At 36.7% G+C, this 21,246-nt stretch overlaps 1 protein-coding gene and 1 long non-coding RNA gene across 6 annotated transcripts in view; one reads left to right on the forward strand and one right to left on the reverse strand.

The window, feature by feature from the left end:
* Positions 1-4,261: 4,261 nt before the first annotated feature.
* klf5b (Kruppel-like factor 5b) lies at positions 4,262-10,084 on the reverse strand. 3 transcript variants are annotated; one of them, XM_048193817.1, is made up of 5 exons: positions 9,811-10,084; positions 9,026-9,300; positions 7,934-8,741; positions 7,276-7,335; positions 4,262-6,587 (listed from the first exon to the last, which is right to left on the reverse strand). In XM_048193817.1, the coding sequence occupies exons 2-5, from the start codon at positions 9,026-9,028 to the stop codon at positions 6,409-6,411; spliced, it is 1,050 nt and encodes a 349-aa protein (XP_048049774.1). In that variant the 5' UTR covers positions 9,029-9,300; positions 9,811-10,084; the 3' UTR covers positions 4,262-6,408. The 3 variants fall into 3 exon arrangements, with proteins under 3 accessions (XP_048049774.1, XP_048049775.1, XP_048049773.1); XM_048193818.1 differs by lacking the exon at positions 9,026-9,300 and having other exon boundaries at positions 9,811-10,083; XM_048193816.1 differs by lacking the exon at positions 9,811-10,084 and having other exon boundaries at positions 9,026-9,801.
* Positions 10,085-17,798: 7,714 nt separating this feature from the next.
* The window catches only part of LOC125270347, a 39,229-nt gene continuing 35,781 nt past the window's right edge, over positions 17,799-21,246 (forward strand). For 2 of the 3 annotated variants that reach the window (XR_007185331.1, XR_007185330.1), the window contains exons 1-2: positions 17,799-18,119; positions 19,317-19,408. This is a non-coding gene — a long non-coding RNA (uncharacterized LOC125270347). Of the gene's footprint in view, positions 18,120-18,723; positions 18,802-19,316; positions 19,409-21,246 lie in introns of those variants that run through there. The other variant, XR_007185332.1, reaches the window with a different exon arrangement.

Raw genomic sequence — 21,246 nt, forward strand, 5'->3', positions numbered from 1 at the left:
AAATATATTCAGAGCTTTTTTTGGTTTTATTGTAAAGTTGTGATATTTTTCCCTGCTAAACTTCAAAGGGATTCCCTTCCCATTGGATCCTGTTGGAGGATGTCACATCCTGATCGTTTCAGAGGTTAAAAGTGTTTCAGCTTTATTTTGCTTCTCCAGAAGTTGTCTAAATATTCTGTGCTTTTTGCTATTCTCTGTATTTTCTTTCTTTTTTTTTCTCCAGAAGATTGAGCTGTGAATTGAAATTGAGGTTACACATTATACTTGTTTGATAATCTAATTGGCGGCATGGAAGTTAATAAACTTGCATTTTGTATGGAACACGTTGGCATAAAGTCGTGTATTTACATTTACTTTACATTGACATTTCAAAACTGTTCATAGAATAAAGATGTTCAGTCCTAAATCCTGAAAAATTTTGTCCCATTGTTTTTCGTGAGAATTTTTAATGGATTTGTATAGCATTAATATAACATTATGAAAGTTGCTAACAAATACTAAATCTACCACAATTAAAAAACAAAAAAACATGCTAATGGCAATTTATTGTTATGGCTTGGACAACAAATTGACATCATGACTGAACAGCTCTATAGAACAGAAAATGAACACTACCAATTTCTTTCATTTGAAAGCCACATTTCTAGCATTTGTTAAACCACATTTTTCCGTCTTAAAAATATACCTAAAATACGACATATGCTCTCAATGACAAAGGTGAACCAGTTAGTTCATGCATTCATGAACTCAAGGCTAGATTATTGTAATGCTCTACTGGGTGGTTGCCCAACACGCTTAACGTGCAGCGTTCCACTATACAGTCCAAGGTACACATACCTTTCAAAAGAGACCAGAACCATGCATATGCTCCAAATGGTTCAAGAACAGTATGCAATTTACTTTGGATATGCCTTTTTTAGGCAAATTTTACAGGAATGCTAAGGGGTTAATAAACAAACTCCAGCTGGTCCAAAACTCAGCACAGTTCTTATAGAACCAGGAAGTATGACCATATTAGCCCAGTTCTGTCAACACTGCACTGAACTTAAACATTGTATACATTTAAAAATTTTGCTAATTACTTACAAAGCACTAAATGGTTTAGCTCCCCAGAACCTGAGTGAGCTCTTAACGCATTATAGTCCTTCACATCTATTGCGATCAACTGGATGCAGGTGGTTGATCCTTTTCCTATTTAGCACCCAAACTCTGGAATAGTCTTCCTAGCATTGTTCAGGAAGAACACTCTGTTAGTTTAAATCTAGACTAAAAACACATCTCTTCAACCTGGCATACACATACATTTCTATTTTCAAATCAGTTAAATGATTGTTAGAAACCGGGAACACTTCCCATAACATCCAATGTACTTGTTACATCATAAGAAGAATGCCATCTATGCTATTATTACAGGTTACAAAATGGCCCTCACTGCAGAACAAGAAATCCAGGGGGCGAGGTCCAACTCCTCTCACTTTACATATCTCCTAAATCTACCCGTCTCCACCCCCTGATCCCTAAATCCCCCAACTCCTCCCACTTTATGTCTCGTGTTCTGCAGTGAGGAGCTAATGGATCCAGGCAGTATCCAGATCAGATGGTGAACCTGCACCTAGACAAGACCATATCTCAGCGCTGAAATGTCCATAGAGATTGTGTCAACGAGACAATCCCCTGTGAAGGCCTCGTCGACACGACAGCCATCGGCACAGATCATCAGCAAAACCCATCTCCATACCAGCGTGATGACCCGATCTTTAACCAGATGGAACCGGATTAAATATTTTGAATGCTTCAAAATTGGCTCCGATCCCAATCTGACTTCTGACTTGTGATGAAGCCTGAATCATAATCATAGTGTTCGTTTGTTGGCCAGAGTAGAACTGGCCCCCCGACTGAGCCTGGTTTCTACCAGGGTTTTTTCTCCATTCTGTCAACTGATGGAGTTTGGGTTCTTTGCCACTGTCATCTTTTGGCTTGCTTAGTTGGGGACACTTGCTATTTCAACAATATTATATAGATGAAATGCACTAAATTAATAACTGATTATTTTATAATGGAACTAAATCAACTGACTCAAGCTAGACTTTTCTTCTAGAGCCGAAAAAAAAAAAATGTTGTTGCATAATTTTCCTATTATCACTGTAAAGCTGCTTTGAAACAAAATGTATTGTAAAAAGCGCTATATAAATAAAGGTGACTTGACTATTTAAAACAAGTGTTGTTCTTTTGAACTTTCTATTAAAGAATCCTGAAAAAAAAAATGTATCATGGTTTCCACCAAAATATTTAGCTGTCCAACTGTTTTCAACATTATAAGAAATGTTTCTTCAGCACCAAATCAGCATATAAGAATGATTTCTTAAAGGTGCCCTCGAATGAAAAATTGAATTTATCTTGGCATAGTTAAATAACTAGAGTTCAGTACATGAAAAAGACATACAGTGAGTCTCAAACTCCATTGTTTCCTCCTTCTTATATAAATCTCATTTGTTTAAAAGACCTCCGGAAAACAGGCGAATCTCAACATAACACAGACTGTTACGTAACAGTCGGGGTGTACGCCCCAATATTTGCATATGCCAGCCCACGTTTCCAACATTATAAAAGGCATTAGACAAGGGCAGCCAGTATTAACGTCTGGATGTGCACAACCAAATCATCAGACTAGGTAAGCAAGCAAGAACAATAGCGAAAAATGGCAGATGGAGCAATAATAACTGACATGATCCATGATAACATGATATTTTTAGTGATATTTGTAAACTGTCTTTCTAAATGTTTCGTTAGCATGTTGCTAATGTACTGTTAAATGTGGTTAAAGTTACCATCGTTTCTTACTGTATTCACGGAGACAAGAGAGCCGTCGCTATTTTCATTTTTAAACACTTGCAGTCTGTATAATGCATAAACAACTTCATTCTTTATAAATCTCTCCAACAGAGTAGCATTAGCCGTTAGCCACGGAGCACTATCAAACTCATTCAAAATCAGAAGTAAACAATATAACAGTATACAATACTCACATAATCCGACGCATGCATGCCGCATGCATGATGAACACTTTGTAAAGATCCATTTTGAGGGTTATATTAGCTGTGTAAACTTTGTTAAGGCACTGTTTAAGGCAAGCGCGAGCTCTGTGGGCGGAGAGCACGGGATTTAAAGGGGCCGCAGCATAAAATCGGTGCGTTTATGATGATGCCCCAAAATACATTTGAAGGGTATTGTATTTATCTGAGATCAGGGCCTTTATAAGACTATAAACACAATTCTGTGTAAATAATGCTTCGAGTCAGATGAACAATGTATGGAATTACTACATTTTTGTGTCGCATGAAACATTTCCATTGATATTGCTTTCATACCAGTGAGATTTTCCCTTAAGGGTATGAGCAACATCACAGTGTCCTATAAGTGCTTTCAGTAAATGGCATTCACTAAAGAGGATCACAGCTTAGCTACTGTTTGATCCATACTCTCATCTGCAAAGATCATCTAAATGTCAGGTCAAATAGAGAATTAAACTATTGTTCCTTTCCATGAAAGAAAAGAAATGAGTTCCCTATTGACACAAGGCTTTTCAAAGAAACATGAAGGCATTGGCTTTACGATAACAATCTTCCTCAGAGACAAAGCAGTTGGGATGATTCCAGTCGTGTTTAAGAAGTATTATATAACATAAAGATTTTTAAAGTTATTAGCAGCAATCATTAATGATAATAAAAAAACATCACTCTGTTTGGCCAGTGAGTTTTCACACTGAGGTGCAATGTGAATGAGCAGACTTAGCATACAGCTAGCATGCTAATCTCTGCTAAAATGTTTAAAGAAGCCACACAGAAAAAAACTCACACTATAAGCTGGACAATACTGACCTCAAAAGTACAAATTGTCTTAAATTTTGTTTGGAAGTTAAATTTTTATTTGATAAAGACTACATGCTTCCGTCTTATGACTTAGCAATCTTCTGAAGTTACAATACATTAACATGTAGTCCATTCAGTTGACCTTTTTTGATGTATTTGTTCCGGTGTGGGCCTGACTGTTATTTATTTCTGGATGATAGCATCAGTATCTATCACCAAAGCGGGGAACAATTTGTGAATTACTCATGTTCAGAATCGGTTGCTTATGTAAGAACTGATTCAGAAAATAACATACACCCTAATGATGAAAAGAATGCTTTGTGAAAACGTCAGGTTATTTCCATGACTGAGACCTTTCTGCTGTTATTCAAGTGATTTGTATACAGTCAAGATAATTATAGTATCAATTTAATTGGGTGTTACCACTCAACACTATCAACTTTTTTTACTCAGCGACTTAAAATCTGACAGCCAGTATTAGCAACTGTGACCACACCTCCATTTACTCACCTAATCACATGTGAGCCAGGATGACGGGACACTCCAGTTTAGCCTGATAGACTAAGACTTTAAAGATCTGCCTCTATATTAAGTCTAATAACAGTAATGATATACATACTTAACATTAACTGTACTTACTGCAAATTAGAGCGATTAGAGGGAGTGTTTAACATTTTAATCTTAAACAGTCTGAACCTTTAATTACAGCAATTAAGAGTTTTTCTCTTTCGGTTTTGGTCACAAAATGAAGAACTTCTAGTTACAAATCTTGAACAGAGCAATTCCACTCTCTTTAACACATATAAACAATGTGGATCCTCGTATTACATTACCTCAGATAAAAACAAACTCCATAAGTCCTCGGCCTATTTTACTTCCATCTCAATAACAACGTCAGCTTGTCATCTGTAATGAATCCCTTCTGTTATGCATTTACAATCTCTGAAAAATAAGGCAGAAAACATTTTTATCACTGTAATGGAAAATAAGAGGTTTTATGAGGCCACACATACAGATGTAACACACCAAAAGCCAAACTAACTAATGTAAACAATCATCTGCCACATTGTTCCACATAATGCAGCACTATTAGTTAGATTTTTAAAACCACTTCCCAGTAACCCGGTGCACATTTCATGTGATTGTTGAGTTACATTTTATAAAATAGAAATGAAAAAAAGAAAAAAAAAATCTGTGCAAAATAAATACACGTCATATGTACATTTAAAGCTATCTTTTATCCCAAACAAATGCATAGTAAGGAAAAATAAACAACTATGGAAGTAATCGATATCCAACCTGTCCTCTTGTCAGGAAAAATACAGCATTTGTACCACTTATTGCATTTCAGTAAAACACAGGAATTAACATAAAGGAGTTCAATCAATCTTCAGATTGTGCTCTTTCAAACATTTTGCCGACGTAAAGCGAATCCTCTTCGACACATATCATAGTTTGGACTGAATCCAACTCTTTGGTGTTCTGAAGCTACATTTAATTTTCTAATTACCCGGCAAATTTCTGAAGCGCTGTTTCTTATCAAGTGCTGCTTCTAAGAGACCTTAATTCATTGCGACTCAGCGTTCGTGGCTCACATTCTCATGACTGTTCTGCGGTTTGGTTCTACAACCAAGAATACAGCTCTATCTCGATATTATTTCACTTGTGATACGAGTAGTCACTTACAGGAATATTATGGGTTCAATACAAGTTAAGCTCGGGTGACGGAACTCGTGGTACCACAATACTCAATTTCAATGGGGCCAATTTGTAAATGTTAAAATTCTCAGTGTTTCAAATGTATAGCCACAAGACATAAAGAATGTTTTAACATGATTTTAGTATGATTTTAGTGTGATTTTAGGTAAATTTGTTACCGTGTCAACGCAACTTCATAAACCCTAAATTATGAGAACAATTTTACAGCTCAAATAATTCACAAGTTTTAACAGAAGAATTAATGTAAGTGTTTTATAAAATTATAAGCTTCGGATTTCAAATTGGCCCCATTCACTTCTACTATAAGTGCTTACCCGTAAACTTGTTTTTTTTTTTATATATTTTTTAAGAAAACAAGGAACAAGTTGTAACTATGTTTGTGTTAATCAACATTATGCCACAAATGATGTTGATTAAGCTTAACTTATTATTAAACCTAGAATATTCCTTTATAGTGGAGTAAAACTGCCCACAACATCTTGCACATTGTATATTTTACATGGCACCTCAATTCTACAAGGTAAAAAAGGCACATTAAAAGTAGTTATGTCATAAATGATGACCTCAAAGTATGCAGACAAACGAAGAAACAAACAAACATGTCAAAAGAATGTCCCATCTGGCAAATGAGCCAAGTTCTCATCAATTAGCTGGTTTTGTGACCACAGGAGCCGTACCGACGGCAGGGTTTGGTCCTGTTGTACCTGATGAACTGCCAAAACCCAAGATTAACCAACACACCCAAATCCTAATTAGTATCATCAACAGAGGTCCTGATAGCCCTCCCGTGGCACCGTCAGAACAACGAGAGCAGGCGGCTCTAGTTCTGGTGTCTTTTCATGTGGAGGGCCAGGTGGTCCGATCGGGAGAAGCAACGGCTACATACGGCGCACTGGAAAGGTTTGGCCCCCGTGTGCTTCCTGAAGTGGCGCGTTAGCTCGTCAGAACGGGCGAAGCGCCAGTCGCACCCCTCCCATGAGCACTTGTATGGCTTTTCGCCTGCAATAAAACACAGGCCAATACAGTTTGAGGGGAGAACACCATCACAATTTCGTAGGATAAAATGGTGTACTGGTCTTTCTATTGAGTCGTCCTAATGGGCTGCACACAATAACATACAGCGTGACTAGTATTATATGATTCACAAACAAATTACACTTTTAATCTGGTTCTTTTTAGTGAACCACATACATAGAGCATAGCCACTGTAGTCCCATTTATGAACAAATGACTTTTATGAGCCTGTCCTTTTAATGAATCATTCAAAAAGACTTACACGGAATCGTCTGAACCAGTCACATGGATCATTCACTGAATTAACTGAATCATCATCAAATTATTGTTACTTTCAGTGATGGAAATGTTTACATGAGAAAAAAACACAATTATAGTTTTATAAAATATTATAATGTTTTACCGAATAAATTGGTAAAGGTCAGTTTTTGGTTGTATTGTCTATTATATCTGTTAACTAAATAGCAACTAATGTTGTTTTTAACTAAAACAAACATTTTTGTCATGTATCAAGTTTGGACATTATAACTGTAAAATGCCTAAATGACTCAAAAGAGAGAGCTTGTGAATCAGAATCATAACTTTATTGAACTATTGTATGACAGTAATATCACACTGACAATTGTATGAACAGCTCTGTTGTCTCTGTGATATTGCTTATTTAAAGTCTTACCTGTGTGAGTACGTAAATGGGCCTTCAAATGTGAGGACTTGGTGTAGACCTTCTTACATCCTGACAAATAATACATTAAAAGTTAGTATATATCATAACCTTTACCATTAAAGCTTATATCCATTATACATTGGAACATTAAAGGGATAGTTCATCTAAAACCAGTATGACGTTCTTTCTTCTGTGGAACACAGAAGAAGATATTTTGAAAAATGACTCAATGTTTTTCATCCATAACAAAAGTCAAAGAATTTCTTCAAAATATCTTCTTTTGTGTTCCACAGAAAAATTAAAGTCATTCAGGTTTGGAATGAGATGAGGGTGAGTAAACAATGACAATATTTGCATTTTTGGGTGAACTAACGCTTTAACATTCTGGCCAGCTCTGACTTGTCCAGCAGCCTCGTATACAATGTCAAAAGGTTTCACCATTGTGTCCTAAGCCTCTTAGTCAGTCCAACCTAGAGACCGGTAATTGCCAGATGTTTAGTCATGTCAGTCCACATCTATTCAACAAATCACCCGAATAGCCATTTAAGCCTGCTCTGCATCATATACAGTACGTGGAAAAAGCTGTGGCTTCCTTCTGAGGCCTTCAAATAAAGTGTATACTATATATTCACATACTCAAGTGTCTAGATGCTAAATTCAATCTCACCGGGTACATCGCAGTGATGTATCCTCCTTTTGTCTAGATCGGGATTGTTCCTGCGGTTGTATTGGGCAGGTACTGCTTGTGTTTGGACAGAAAGTGCTGGTCCGGGGGTAAGACACGCCATTTTAGATGCCATGCTGGCAGCATACGACGGAGGTGGCGATAAGTTCTGTATGAGTTCTTTCCTCCTGTCTGGGCTGCCCGGTTCTGAGTTTGGAGGGGAAGGTGGTAGATAGGCCGCCCTCTTCTGAGGATGCTGACCAAACTGGGCAGGTAGAGAATATCCACTGCTGCCCATATTACAAAGAGGTCTTTCTGCAACATGACTGGATGGTGGGTGAATGCCATTATACGTTGACATCGGAGGGCATGAGGCATTGTGGGAATCTGTGCAAGAGTGGCCTCCAGGCACATTGGGCTCAAGCTCCGAATTCAACAGCTGAAACATCGGAACTTCTGGGAATTCGAGGGACGGCGTCTCGTGCTTGATATAAACATTGTTACCCGTTTCCGCAGCTGGGCTGTAGAGGTTCGTGTACTCTGTGTGCGTCATGGCGGGCGCAGCGGAGCCGTGGCAGCTGGAATAGTTGAAAGACGAATGCACCGGTTCCGTCTTTATCTGTGTCGTTGCGGAGCGAACGGGTCTGCACATGCCGGTTCGCAGATAGGTGACGTCAGGTAAGAAAACATTCATGTTTATGCTGTATGGCGCGCCTTGGTCCATCGTCAGGGAATTGTCTTGACAAAACTTCTTATGGTCTGACAACACGTGAAACTGAGGCGGCAGGTATCCATCCATGTCTTGTTTGATCTGTGGGATAAAAAAAAAAAACATTCATTCATTCGCCATAAATTGCACAAAAACATAAAAATTCATGAAAAGAAACAAGTTTGTTCAACTATTTCCAACAATAATCCTTGAAACTGTAATATTAATCAAGGTTTAGCTACTTAGCATGGACCTGTTAGCCGGTAGATACTGTAACTGTAATCTAATGGTATTCTACCAAAACAATAATTTAAAATTGCAAACATTTCATTAAATTATACTTTTACCAATATCCAATTCTTTTTGAAGATTTTAAAAGCACAAACCATGTGTCGTCTTTCACATCACAGTTCAGGAAAGTCACTCAGTGAAGGTTTTGGGACTGTGTGCGTTCTTATGGTCCCATCAGCATTGACATGTCACTCTACAGTCATTAGTCACATGGTATTTACGACTCAGCTGATTGGCTCAAAACACTGCATATTTCCAGCCAAGCAGCTGCCATTGACACGGGAAAGCTAATGTACAGCTTTCTCCACTTATTATATATACCTCTTTGGCATGAATCCTTTAAGATTTCTAGCAAACAATGTCGAAATTCCTGAGAATTACAAGACAAGTTCAGAGGAATGCATTTCTATTATGTTCACCTGTACAGCAGATCCACACTCTCAAAGTCAAAGATCAACTCAAACTTAGTAACATTCCTGTCATTTTTAGGGCAACAAGTCAGCTCGTGTGCATGTCTAAATACACTAGTCTTGTTGCTACCTTACACCGAAGAAGGAACCCCCTTGCAAGCTCTCTCTCTCTATCTGCCATCCATAAACTAGGAAATACTCCATCTGAATTTAGAGCCTACAGCTGCTCTGCTGTTATGGAGTTTTCAGATTAAGGTCAGTGCAGAGTTCAGCACAATTCATCCAGCATGCTTTATATATATGCTATAACGCACTGGAGAACACCATTAGAAAACATTACTATATAAAATGTAAGCTGTGCAGCGATCAGTTACGCTTTAGAGCAAAAGCATAAATAACACTGGCATTTCGGAAAGCATGGCACCCAGCGCTGTTTACCAATGTAACATGCGATTACAGATTCACTCTACCAGAATGTGATGCTTTGATGGACTGTCATTAAATCCACTGTAATCGTCCTCTCTCAATTCCTCGCTCAGTTCTTAGAGGTGTTTTATTCTAGCCGTGGATCCTGCTCAACAAAGCGTTGCCCATAACCGCATGTCCTCCGCTGAAATAAACTGGAGATCACGTCATTCAATATGCGCAAATGAAAACGACACGACAGACAGCCAGAGATGTCAAGCGCTTTACGCGTTTGACAAGACAAATTACGTAACTGCCTCGTTTCAATGCTTCAAAACGGGGCGGGGCTTTGTCATCATACATTTAGTAATTCACCCAAACAGGTTTTCAGGATCTGTAATAGTCTAGTAAAAAAAAAAAAAGAACACTGTAAAAAATAAAAACGTATAATAATAATTATTATTATTTTTATTATTAATAAAACTGGTCGCCGTAGTTGCCAGAACTTTACAAATACAGACGTTTTAGAGACTAATTTTACATGCCATTAAATCATAACTTTAATATTCCAACCTATTTGAGCTTTTAAAAAATGTTAAAATACATAATAACACAGGTGGAACTTAAAGTTCATCAAAATTGGCCTCTTCACCAACTGTGACCCATAAAGAAATAGCACCGTTTCACACATAAAACACCTTTAAAACACACATGACGCTTAAATAATTTAACTAAACACTCCAAATATAAGAATTTTAAAATCAAAATCCAAACAAATGTAATGATCTGCACAGGGAATTCTTTCCCTGAAAGGTGGGATTAAGGAAAACAAACTGTTAAATGTACTATCTCTGTGTGTCAATTATTAGGTTATTCATACTTAAAAACACCTGACATTTTTTTATATTTTCCAGCAGAAGTGCATCGAATACAAATGTATGGTACATATACTGTAGCCTAGTAAGGTACAGTTTCTAACCAAATTTACTGTTTTAATTTTTTACATTATTTTTTACATTAAAATATTGTAGTTTTTATAGTAGACCTATATAAATATAGTGAAATTATACATCTGAAAATATTTACCAAAATGTTCAATTAATGGCCTTATCATCTTAATATTAGAAATTGTGACACTGTTTCCCAAACAACACTTGATGGTAATCAGACCAGATAAACCACAGAACTAAAACTATTCTTTTTTCCTGTGAGTACAGTATGGAATTTCAGGGACTTTGTTAATTCACATTTATGCCCGTCTCACCCTCTCTCTCTCTGTCTCTCTCTTTCTCTCTCTCCCTTGGGCCATATGTGCTGGTATGCAAATCTGCTTGACTGCACTGCAGCTGCCTGTGTGGATTGCGTGTTCTATGCCAACATGCTAGGAGAAGTGTTGAAGTAGGCAAAGTTGCTGCCAGGGAAAAATATCAGGAATGTTTTGATTAAAATAGCACACGATCACAAACGATCAGGCAAAATGCCTTCAAAAAGCTAATTTGTGGACAAATTTGATGTCACTTAAGGAAAATCTAGTTGAAATGATTCATAAAAACTGATATGCTGTAAAAAATGTCAAAATCAAAATTTACAGTTACAAGAGGCCAAACAGGCATGTTTGCCTGGCTGAATGATTGTAGCAGGATCCTAGTTGCTATCCATCAAAATGTCGCTGATTAGTGAAAATGTGCCTGAATTTCTGTTTCATTTTATTATGAAAGATAATCAATGTTACAACAAATAAAACAGTATGTGTTAGCATAACAAATGAATTGTGATGTCGAAATAAAGGCCGTTCCCATCATTCATATGTGAACCTGTATTGTCCTGCTTCACAGAAGCATTTGAAAACCAAACACAGGTACATAAGGAATACAAAGACACACGTTAGACAGGTTTAAAGGTTATTCTGAGGCCGGACAAACCACTAAAAGTGGAACAATGTGATAGACCTCTAATGTTACTTTTTTGTGAAGTTAGACTTTCCTGGTTTTCTGAAAAATTTTGACTCACATTTGTTGCATCATTTAGAGAATATTTCATGGTAAAATACTTTGACATGGATAGTTCACCCAAAAATGTAATTCAAAACCTGACTTTCTTTCATCTGTGGAACATATAAGATATTTTATTTATTCATTTTTATTTTTTACAATGAAAGTCAATGGAATCCAGAGTTCTTTTGGACCTCATTGATTTTCATTGTATGGGCAAAAAAGTTCCTATTAATGATTCAACTGTGGTAGGCATATGCTGCATTGTAGACAGCAGACGTTCCTATAAAATACTGCTTATGATATTGAGGAGTATTTACAAATATGCATTAAACTGATTTTTCATACATCTCATTGATGTAGTCATGGAGTATTTGCAAAATTGTTTGTGACACATATACACACATTTTGTTTTGCCATTCCTATGCCTCATTGCCAAATGTTAAATCAAGATCCACTGATTCTAGTTATGTATTGAATGTGCATCAAAGGCAACTATTTTCTGTAGCTCATTAGAGAATTTAAGGATCATAGCAGCCAGGGAGCATCTGTTGATGTTGGCACATGGACATCTGCATATGAATGCAAGTAATCCATGTTGCATTTCATTTAAAACTCAGAATATGCAGACAATTGGATGCCAGACTTTAGAAAATGCAAAGCATGTATCTGGAGTGAGCTTCTACTGTACATGAATTAATAACTCACATGACTAAAAATTGTTTACCACAAATAGGAATGATATGCGAATCTGAGCTTGTGATTTCTTATTGTTTTTCATGTGCAGGTTAAAATCATAGAAAAACCCCCCAAAAACATTAGCCGTGTATAATGCAAATGAATTCTAACACATTCATAACATATATACAGTGTGAGGTCTTTTGTGTTTTGAAAGCATTTGCATTAAGTGGTCAAATTCTCTCAAGCTCTACAATAAATACTGTCACAAGAACTGATATTTGATCTCGAAATTCAAATTTAATATATTTATAGGTTTTCCCAAAAGGATTGTATTGTTCAGCGATTGCATTCATATTTTGTGATATTTTTAAAAAGTAAAGTCAAGTGTAAAGTAGGTTTAGAGGGTGTGGTGTGTCAGGAAGCCCACATTGTCATTGGGATTACAGGTGGCTTACTGAAAGAGCTATTTAAGATAATATTTAATGCCTAATGGCACTGAATAGAACTTAATCCATGTGAGTATATGTGTTTATATTGCATGTGAACTAGCACACAGACAGAAAGAAAGGTAGAGAGCGATGTGTGAATTACCTTTGGTTTTATCCATGCACGTGGGTGACTTTAGGATTTCTCAGAACGGGAAATGTAGATTAAACAAGATTAAACAGGTACTACTGTAGTTTGTTTTGTACTTGTGTTACATTTTAAATATGAACAAATGGACAACTGGGTTTCAAAGCAATCTAGATATGGTAGAGAAAAGACTGTGGAAAAATATGTTTATTTTTTTCACTAAAAATAAGAAGTGGAATAGCAAAAAAAAAAAAAAAAAAAAAAAATCAAAGCTGTTTTTAAGAAGGTTATTTCCATGTTGGCTTAGCAGAAGTATCAAAGAGCCTTTTGCAGTCATCAGAGGTTCAGCATGTACTCTGAGTGCAATTTAGGGCAAAATCTGGTTATGTGAGTAATGAGTAAACAAGTGAGAGTCAATCTTAGGCTTTTGAAAAGGAGATTTGTATGATTATGTCTAAACTCTGCCAACCTGACTTGTTTGATCTTTCTCTGGAGCAGGTTTACATGTTAGAATCACTTCTCAATTTGGTTGAACTTCATTTGTGAAAAGGTGAAACAAAACTAAAAACCATCACATTAGCTGTTAGCATCATCATCATTTGCTTGGTTATAGGTTACAATAGGTTCACCAAACTCATCAATAATGGAGTCTCATTTTGGCTAAACTATACAGTATGTGTTGTAAACAATTATATTATGGAGTGATAATTATAAATAAATATTATAGACTGTTTAGACTCTTTTTGCTAAAAAAGAGAACAAGAATTAATCTATTTAAGCCTGCATCTGTCAGATTAAGAATTGGAAGCAAGTAGGTAGGCCCTTTTTAAAACTGAAAGGAAAAGCACATTGAAATATTGGACTAAGTTCAGCCTAATTTCTGTATTTTTGTGTTGCTGCCATAATTTTGTGGATCTTTGATCTTTCAACTTGACCAAACAGCTCTAAAACATTCATTATGAAGCTGTTTAAGCCAAATTATGATACTTTGAAAGTAATAAGAAAAGCAATCATGGGAAAATTCTTTTTGGGTTTCCCACAACAATAAAATCTTTTCGTGGAGTACTGGAAACAGACACATGGTTAAAGAGTTAGTTCACCCAAAAATGAAAATAATGTCATTTATTACTCACCCTCATGTCGTTCTACACCCGTACGACCTTCATTCATCTTTGGAATATTTTTGATTAAATCCGATGTCTGCATTCACAGCAGTGACACTTCCTCTCTCAAGATCCATAAAGGTACTAAAAACATATTTAAAACAGTTCATGCGAGTTCAGTAGTTCTACCTTAGTATTATAAAGCGACGAGAATACTTTTTGCACGCCAAAAAACAAAAAACAAAAAAACTTTTCAACAATATGGGCCGATTTCAAAACACTGCTTCGGAGCTTTGCGAATCGAATCAGTGACTCGGATCTCCTATCAAACGGTTAAACTGCTGAAATCACGTGAATTTGGTGCTCTGAGTTACTGATTCGATTCACAAAGCTCCGAAGCAGTGTTTTGAAATCGGCCCATCACTATATTGTTGAAAAGTTTTTTTTTTTTTTTTGGCGTACAAAAAGTATTCTCGTCGCTTTCTTAATACTAAGGTAGAACCACTGAACTCAATGAACTGTTTTAAATATGTTTTTAGTACCTTTATGAATCTTAAGTGTTACAATGGCATTGCTGTCTATTGACCTCACTGAGCCATCGGATTGAATCAAAATATCTTAATTTGTGTTCCGAAGATGAATGAAGGCCTTACCGGTGTAGAACGACATGAGGGTGAGTAATAAATGACATTATTTTCATTTTTGGGTGAACTAACCCTTTAAACAAGTTCAATTGTTTTGAATTAGACTGTTGAGAATTATATGAAGTTCTATAGTGACTTTTCTAAAAACTCTTACATATCAGGGTATCTTATAGGTTTTATCCTCTTTAGGCCTACTATAAAAACATTCTTTTTTAGTAAGAACATACAATTGTTAATGTATGCATTACACACACACACACAATGAGCTTAAACTTTATTAATTATAACTTTATTAATTATACAGTGACAACAAATTATTTTGGTCAGTGAGAGACTGAGAGATAGCTTGTATCAAATTGAAGTTCAAGTTTTACATGCTTATATTAAACTTCATAGACATCATAAAACCCATATTGCTTAGACTTACTGTCAAGGGGATCAAGGTTTGGCTAGTTAGCCCCTGCTGGTGGATACCACAACTACATGCAAGCCAAGAACTGAATGAGCAAAAATACAAGTCAAGTCACCTTTATTTATATAGCACTTTTTACAGTGCAGATTGTTTCAAAGCAGCTTTACAGTGATAGCTTGAAACATAATTTTGCAGCTCTAGAAGAAAATAGTGTCAGTTGTCCTTCTTAAATAAGTTCAGTATTGATTCATTTTGGTTTTAGAAATCATTAGTTCATCAATTTATGGAAATGGTATGGAAATCAATTTAGTTCATTTATCTGTACAGCAGCTCTGGAGAAAACAGTGGTGTCAGCGTCCAGCTCAGTTCAGTTTGCATACAATGGTGTCAATGCAGGGCAGATCAATAATATGGTTGAATATTAAGTGTCCCCAACTAAGCAAGCCAGAGGCGACAGTGGCAAGGAGCCCAAAATCCATCAGGTGACAGAATAGAGAAAAAAAATAAAACCTTGGGATAAACCAGGCTCAGTCGAGGGGCCAGTTCTCCACTGGCCAACAAACGAACAGTGCATGATTTATGATTCAGCATAACAGGTCAGAAGCCAGATTGGGATCGGAACATTCAAAATATTTATTCCATTTCCATCTGGTTGAAGATTGGATTAATCACACTGGTATATGGCTGTCGTGTCGATGAGGCCTTCACAGGGGATAGTCTAGTAGACACGGTCTCTGCTGACACTTCAGGGATGTGTTGTGCTTGTGTTTAGGCGCAGGTCCTCCATCTGATCTGGATACGGCCCGGCTGACTACGGTAAAACTCGGGATAAACAGAGAGACTAGTATTAGCGTACATGCCATTCTTCTTGATGTAACAAGTACATCAGGTGTTATTGGAAGTGTTCCCGGTTCCGGCTGACCTACTTATGCAGCCTAACAATCATTTAACTGATTTGAAAATAGAAATTGATAATGTGTTATGTGTATGCCAGGTTAAAGAGAAAGCAAAACAAACAATGTAGCCTACATGAGTTGAATGGGAATGCTAATGCTAATACGTTTTCTCTAATTTTATTAAAGGAATATTACAAAACACTACAAGATTGAAGATAGGCCTATAGGAATTGGGTTTTTTGGGGATTAGAGAAAGAGAACAAATAATGATGCACATGGAGTATTTTTCAAGTATCTATTCAAACCAAGACATGCATTTCATACAATATATTGGCAACATACTGTACATTGTACTGCATAAGGGAATTCATAGTCACTGAAATCACTAAAGGCGGGTGTACACTGTGTGATTTTGGCCATGATTTGGCCGTCTGAGACAAATTTTGAGAATCCTAAAAGATTCCTATAATCCTAGGCTAAAATCTGTAGCCTTTGATTGCTAGTTTGATCGTTGCGATCAAATTTTACCTCCGATGAAATTCTGGCAGAGATTTGAAAAAGATTTGGCTCACAGTCCTGCTGTGTAACTTCTCCTACGATGACTGTCAAATTGTCTCTGTTTTTTAAGCCAAGCCATAGTCAAAATTAACATTAGAGATTTTTTTGTTAGCCACCACTTCAGTCCAGCATGTATGCAGCTCACAGTCACCAAACGTGTATGGGTTGATGATGTAAAACTCCGAACAAGTTTTCTTGTGTGCGTCCATTTTTAACGCGCCTTGACTGTCGTACAGTCTGACATGATGAATGACAGCTGAGATCCCACAATGTGAAATGAGGATCATGTTCCTATAGTCTGACAAGCAACAATCTTAAAGGACTATTATAAATTGCACAGTGTGCACCCAACTTTAGGCCTGGTTTCACAGACAGGGCTTAGCCTAAGCCTGGATTAGGCCTTAGTTCAATTAGGGCATATAAGTAGCTTTTATAAATGTTCACTAGAAAAAAACATCACTGGTGTGCATCTTGAGACAAAACAGTGGCACTGACATATTTTAAGATAAGTCAGTGCAAGTTACTTTGAGGTAAAACAGCTCAAACATGCATTTTAGTCTAGGACTAGCTTAAGCCTTGTCTGAAAAAAGTTTCTCATACTAAAGGCCTGGAGGAGATGGCAGCCTTTGCATATTATTGTGGGCCAAGCCAATAGGCTTGTTCGAGATGCATCGGCGCTGTGCAGACCGATCGGCGAATGACATCAAAGTACCGCGAGAGCAGTTGGAGACCAGACGACTCCTTATGCTTTTGAATCGCTCTCGCGGTACTTTGATGTCATACACCGATCGGTCTGCGCAGCGCCGATGCATCTCGAACAAGCCTAATGACATCAAAGAACGAATAGAGAGCAGACGGCTCTCGCGGTATTTTGATGTCATACACTGATCGGTCTGCAGCGCTGCTTCAAGTCATAACAGGCTTGTTCAGATGCATCGGTGCTCCGCAAACTAATCGGCGTATGACATCAAAGTACCGCGAGAGCGATTCAAAAGCATAAGGAGCCGTAGCTCTCCAAACACTCTCGCGGTACTCTGATGTCATATGCCGATCAGTCTGCGCAGCGCCGATGCATCTCGAACAAGCCTAATCATACAACGGTCATGACGTCATTGACTGCGCAAAAATGTCTGTGAAATATAAAATAATTATATTTTTCGTAGTAAACACCAAATATAACACAATTTAAAATAAATATGTAAAAAAATTGTCGACGATTATTTTCAAGCTGCTTTCACACATTACAGTTTATTCAGCGAACTGTTTTTACTCCATTGATTTTTCTTTAACAGAACAGTCTTTTGCCTCGGGATCCCGTCTCGTTACGATAATCTTTAAGGCTAGGATTAGGGAGATTATTACAGACATATTTTTTTATTTCCCTTCATACAGGAAGTGGTTAACAGGTTGTAAATTTCCTGTTCATTTTAAATAGGTCCGACGGACTCCTAAATTGATTAAGAAGAATCAGCATCCAAAGAGACTCTTCAGCTTTAATGAGAAAACTTCAAGCAGGGTGAGTTACCGTACTGTAAGGTTAATTGAAAAGTGCTCTCTGTGTTTACAATGTTGGCTTTGTCACTTCTGGAATTAATATTGTACAGAATCTTGACTAATATAGCCTAGATTTACATAACACATTCAGTTATGACTTTTGTCTGTCATTGTTTTTCTTGGTGACATGAAATCGTGAACATTTTATCTAGGCCACGGGTCTTGTCAGAGTGGGTCAAACTTATTGTAGTGTCAGCCTGCTGCCTCTAGATGGCATTGTTTAGTCATCAGACAGAGTCACCTGAGACCTATCTCATGAATAAAAAAAAAACACTTTCTGTTTTTAAAGGGATCATATTCTATTCAATTCTATTCTGTTTCGTTTTATAATTATTAATAATAACAACAACAAAAACAATAATAATATATAGTTGCTATATGAGCCATTGTAGTAGGCTATTAAAATAGTAGCCTACTAAAATATATAGTGTTAATAAGTAATTCATTTCCTTGATACAGTACGCAATAATGAATCCAATTGTGAGCTTTCTAATGCATTTGAACTGCTTCTTTGAGCATAATGTTAGCTGTTGTAATAATTTAGTGATTTAAATACATTTATAGGGCTGCAATGTGCTGTCAGAATGCTATCAAATTTAATTTGCAAATGAGGGAACCAGATCTCTCCAGAGTAGCCCATTAAGGTATGAAAAACTTTTGATCCAATTATGTTTTCCCCCGTGCGTCACGATCATCCGTGATTGTGTTAGGCTACTACAGATGACAATACACACACCACCGGTTTGTCTTTGTCTCTGCATTTTATCTGTCACAGTTTCATTTCCTTCTGATCTTTACGATCATTTCCACAACATTATTTTTGCTTGTTTGTAAGAGAGAACACAAGTCTAATGTTGCTCTCTGGGGAAAAGTTCAATATCATTTGTTAATTAAATGGATTAATTTAATTACAGTAGCTCCAAAAACATTCATCAATATAATTGTTCCTCTAGCTCCAATTTAATTAATGTTTAAGTGAAAACAAGTCTGTTTCAAATGTACATAATACTTCCCTACATGCCCCCCACCCCTCATCTATTCATTTTCTCTCACTGATCCTCATCGCACAAAAGCCTGTCGGAGTTTGTTTGATTTTCAATGATACAGCGTCGCTGAAACCAAACATTTATTACAGCAATTTAATTTAACCTCTCAACAGGCTTTTACAAGACGACCAGAGGGATGGTATCAGTGAAAGGCACTCAGTGTTCAGTTATTAATCTCCCGCCGCCGTTGGCCCTTTCATAAAAGGTAAGTATTATCCAAACTCCAAACATACCACTGCCATTCAAGCTGTCTCAAATTTCATCGCAATGTGGACCAGATAGAGTTCAATTCGTCCATGCAGGCCAAAATAATAAAAGATAATTTCGGCTAATCTGCCAAAGGAATGTGGAGTGTTTGATGTGGACAGTGGTGGATCTTCAGTTGGAATAATTGCATATTGACTTGGTTGGCTCCGGTACGTTCTCAGGTGTTCTCCTTGCTAGACAACCCATCCCTTGTTTAAGAAAGAGAGAGAGAAAGGATTCATCTGATAGCAGAAACTGCTTTTTTGTTGAATGCTGGAATGAACAAAATGATATGGGAACTCAAGTGTATCCAGATTCAAAGGAACAAGATGGTTAAAAAGTTCTCTAGTCTGGTAGTGATATTCTGGTCTCAGAGATTTTATTAGCAAGGTACCTATAAGATATATAAACTGTTTTTACGAGGTTCGTGCCTGGAATTTTATGAAATGCGCAAATGGACTATTAATTCCCCTTTTTGTTCCCCAGTACAAACTGATTAAAAAACATAAAGTAAAAAAGTTTTTGTTTACACTGTTCTGTCATGAACACACAATAACACAGTACAATGTGTCTAATTAATCTGACAGGGGATATTTTACATTGTACAAAGCAAGTATGAAACATAAACTTGAGGTTAAACATAAGAAAAACACTCTGTCATGTTGTTTTTGTTCAGTTAAATTCGTCTAAATCTTTACTGAATTCAATTCTGCACATTGATACCCACCTGAGGAAGTTTCATAATTTGACAGTCGAAACACTGAGCCAAATTTGTGCGCTTATCACTAACACATTGTTTCAAAACAATGTATTTATGTCTTTGAGCGGTTTGTATATTTGAAGCAATTAAGGAACGCCACAGCAATGCTCTGCTCAAACATACAAAGCTTATCTACGCCAACATAACGAGTTTCACGCTGCTACGTGGGTAAATATTTGTAAGCCTCATGGAGGACGTTTTGTAACCAAAAAAGCGTCAAATCAAGAGAACATCTGTCCAATTGCTGCATCAAACGAATACGATTATAATGCTGTAATATTCACTGAAGGCTCAGATCATTATGCCTCTATTCAGCTGTGAGATTGGAGGGGAGCAGGAAAAAATACTCTACAGAACAGATGTTATGTGTTGAAATAGCTTACACAGGCCCCAAAAAGTATTTAGACAAATAAGCCACACTTAAATTGCAAAATCATTTTTTTATTCAGCCAAATGGCATCTGCAAACAAATGATTTTCTCTGGACTAACTTTCTCAGACATTTTTACAATTACTTTTAACCAGCTGTCAGATCCCTAGCAGAAGAACCACAGGTGCCCAGATATTTATTTTGTCTTAATTTTGAACAGCATGGCCTGGTTTCTCAGACAGTGCTTAGATTAAGCCAGGAGTATGCCTTTGTTAAATTAGTACATTTAAGTAGCTATTATAAACGTGCCTTAAAAAAAAAAAAAAAAAAAACTTTACTGATGTGCATCTTGAGACAAAACAAAGGCACTAACATATTTTAAGACATGTCAGTGCAAGTTGCTTTCAGGTAAAACAGCTCAAACATGTAATTAAAGGGATAATTCACCCAAAAATGAAAATTCTGTCATCATTTACTCACCCTTAAAAGGATAGTTCACCTAAAAATCACCCTCAAGCAATCCTAGAGGTATATATGACTATCTTCTTTCAGATGAACACAATCGTAGATATATTTAAAAATATCCTTACCCTCTAAGGTTTGTGAATGGCTGCCTAAATTTTTAAGCCAAAAAAAAAAGCCCCCATCCATTAAAAAAATGAATCCAT

The sequence above is a fragment of the Megalobrama amblycephala genome, linkage group LG6, assembly GCF_018812025.1.
Source record: "Megalobrama amblycephala isolate DHTTF-2021 linkage group LG6, ASM1881202v1, whole genome shotgun sequence".
In the NCBI taxonomy this organism is placed as follows: Eukaryota; Metazoa; Chordata; class Actinopteri; order Cypriniformes; family Xenocyprididae; genus Megalobrama; species Megalobrama amblycephala.

Excerpts from the sequence above, each read along its gene's own strand:
- klf5b (XM_048193817.1), bottom strand. Across the intron at positions 7,336-7,933 it reads ACATCACTGCGATGTACCCG|GATGTAAGAAGGTCTACACC; the intron begins GTGAGATTGAAT and ends ATTATTTGTCAG. Across the intron at positions 6,588-7,275 it reads CCATTTACGTACTCACACAG|GCGAAAAGCCATACAAGTGC; the intron begins GTAAGACTTTAA and ends GTTTTATTGCAG.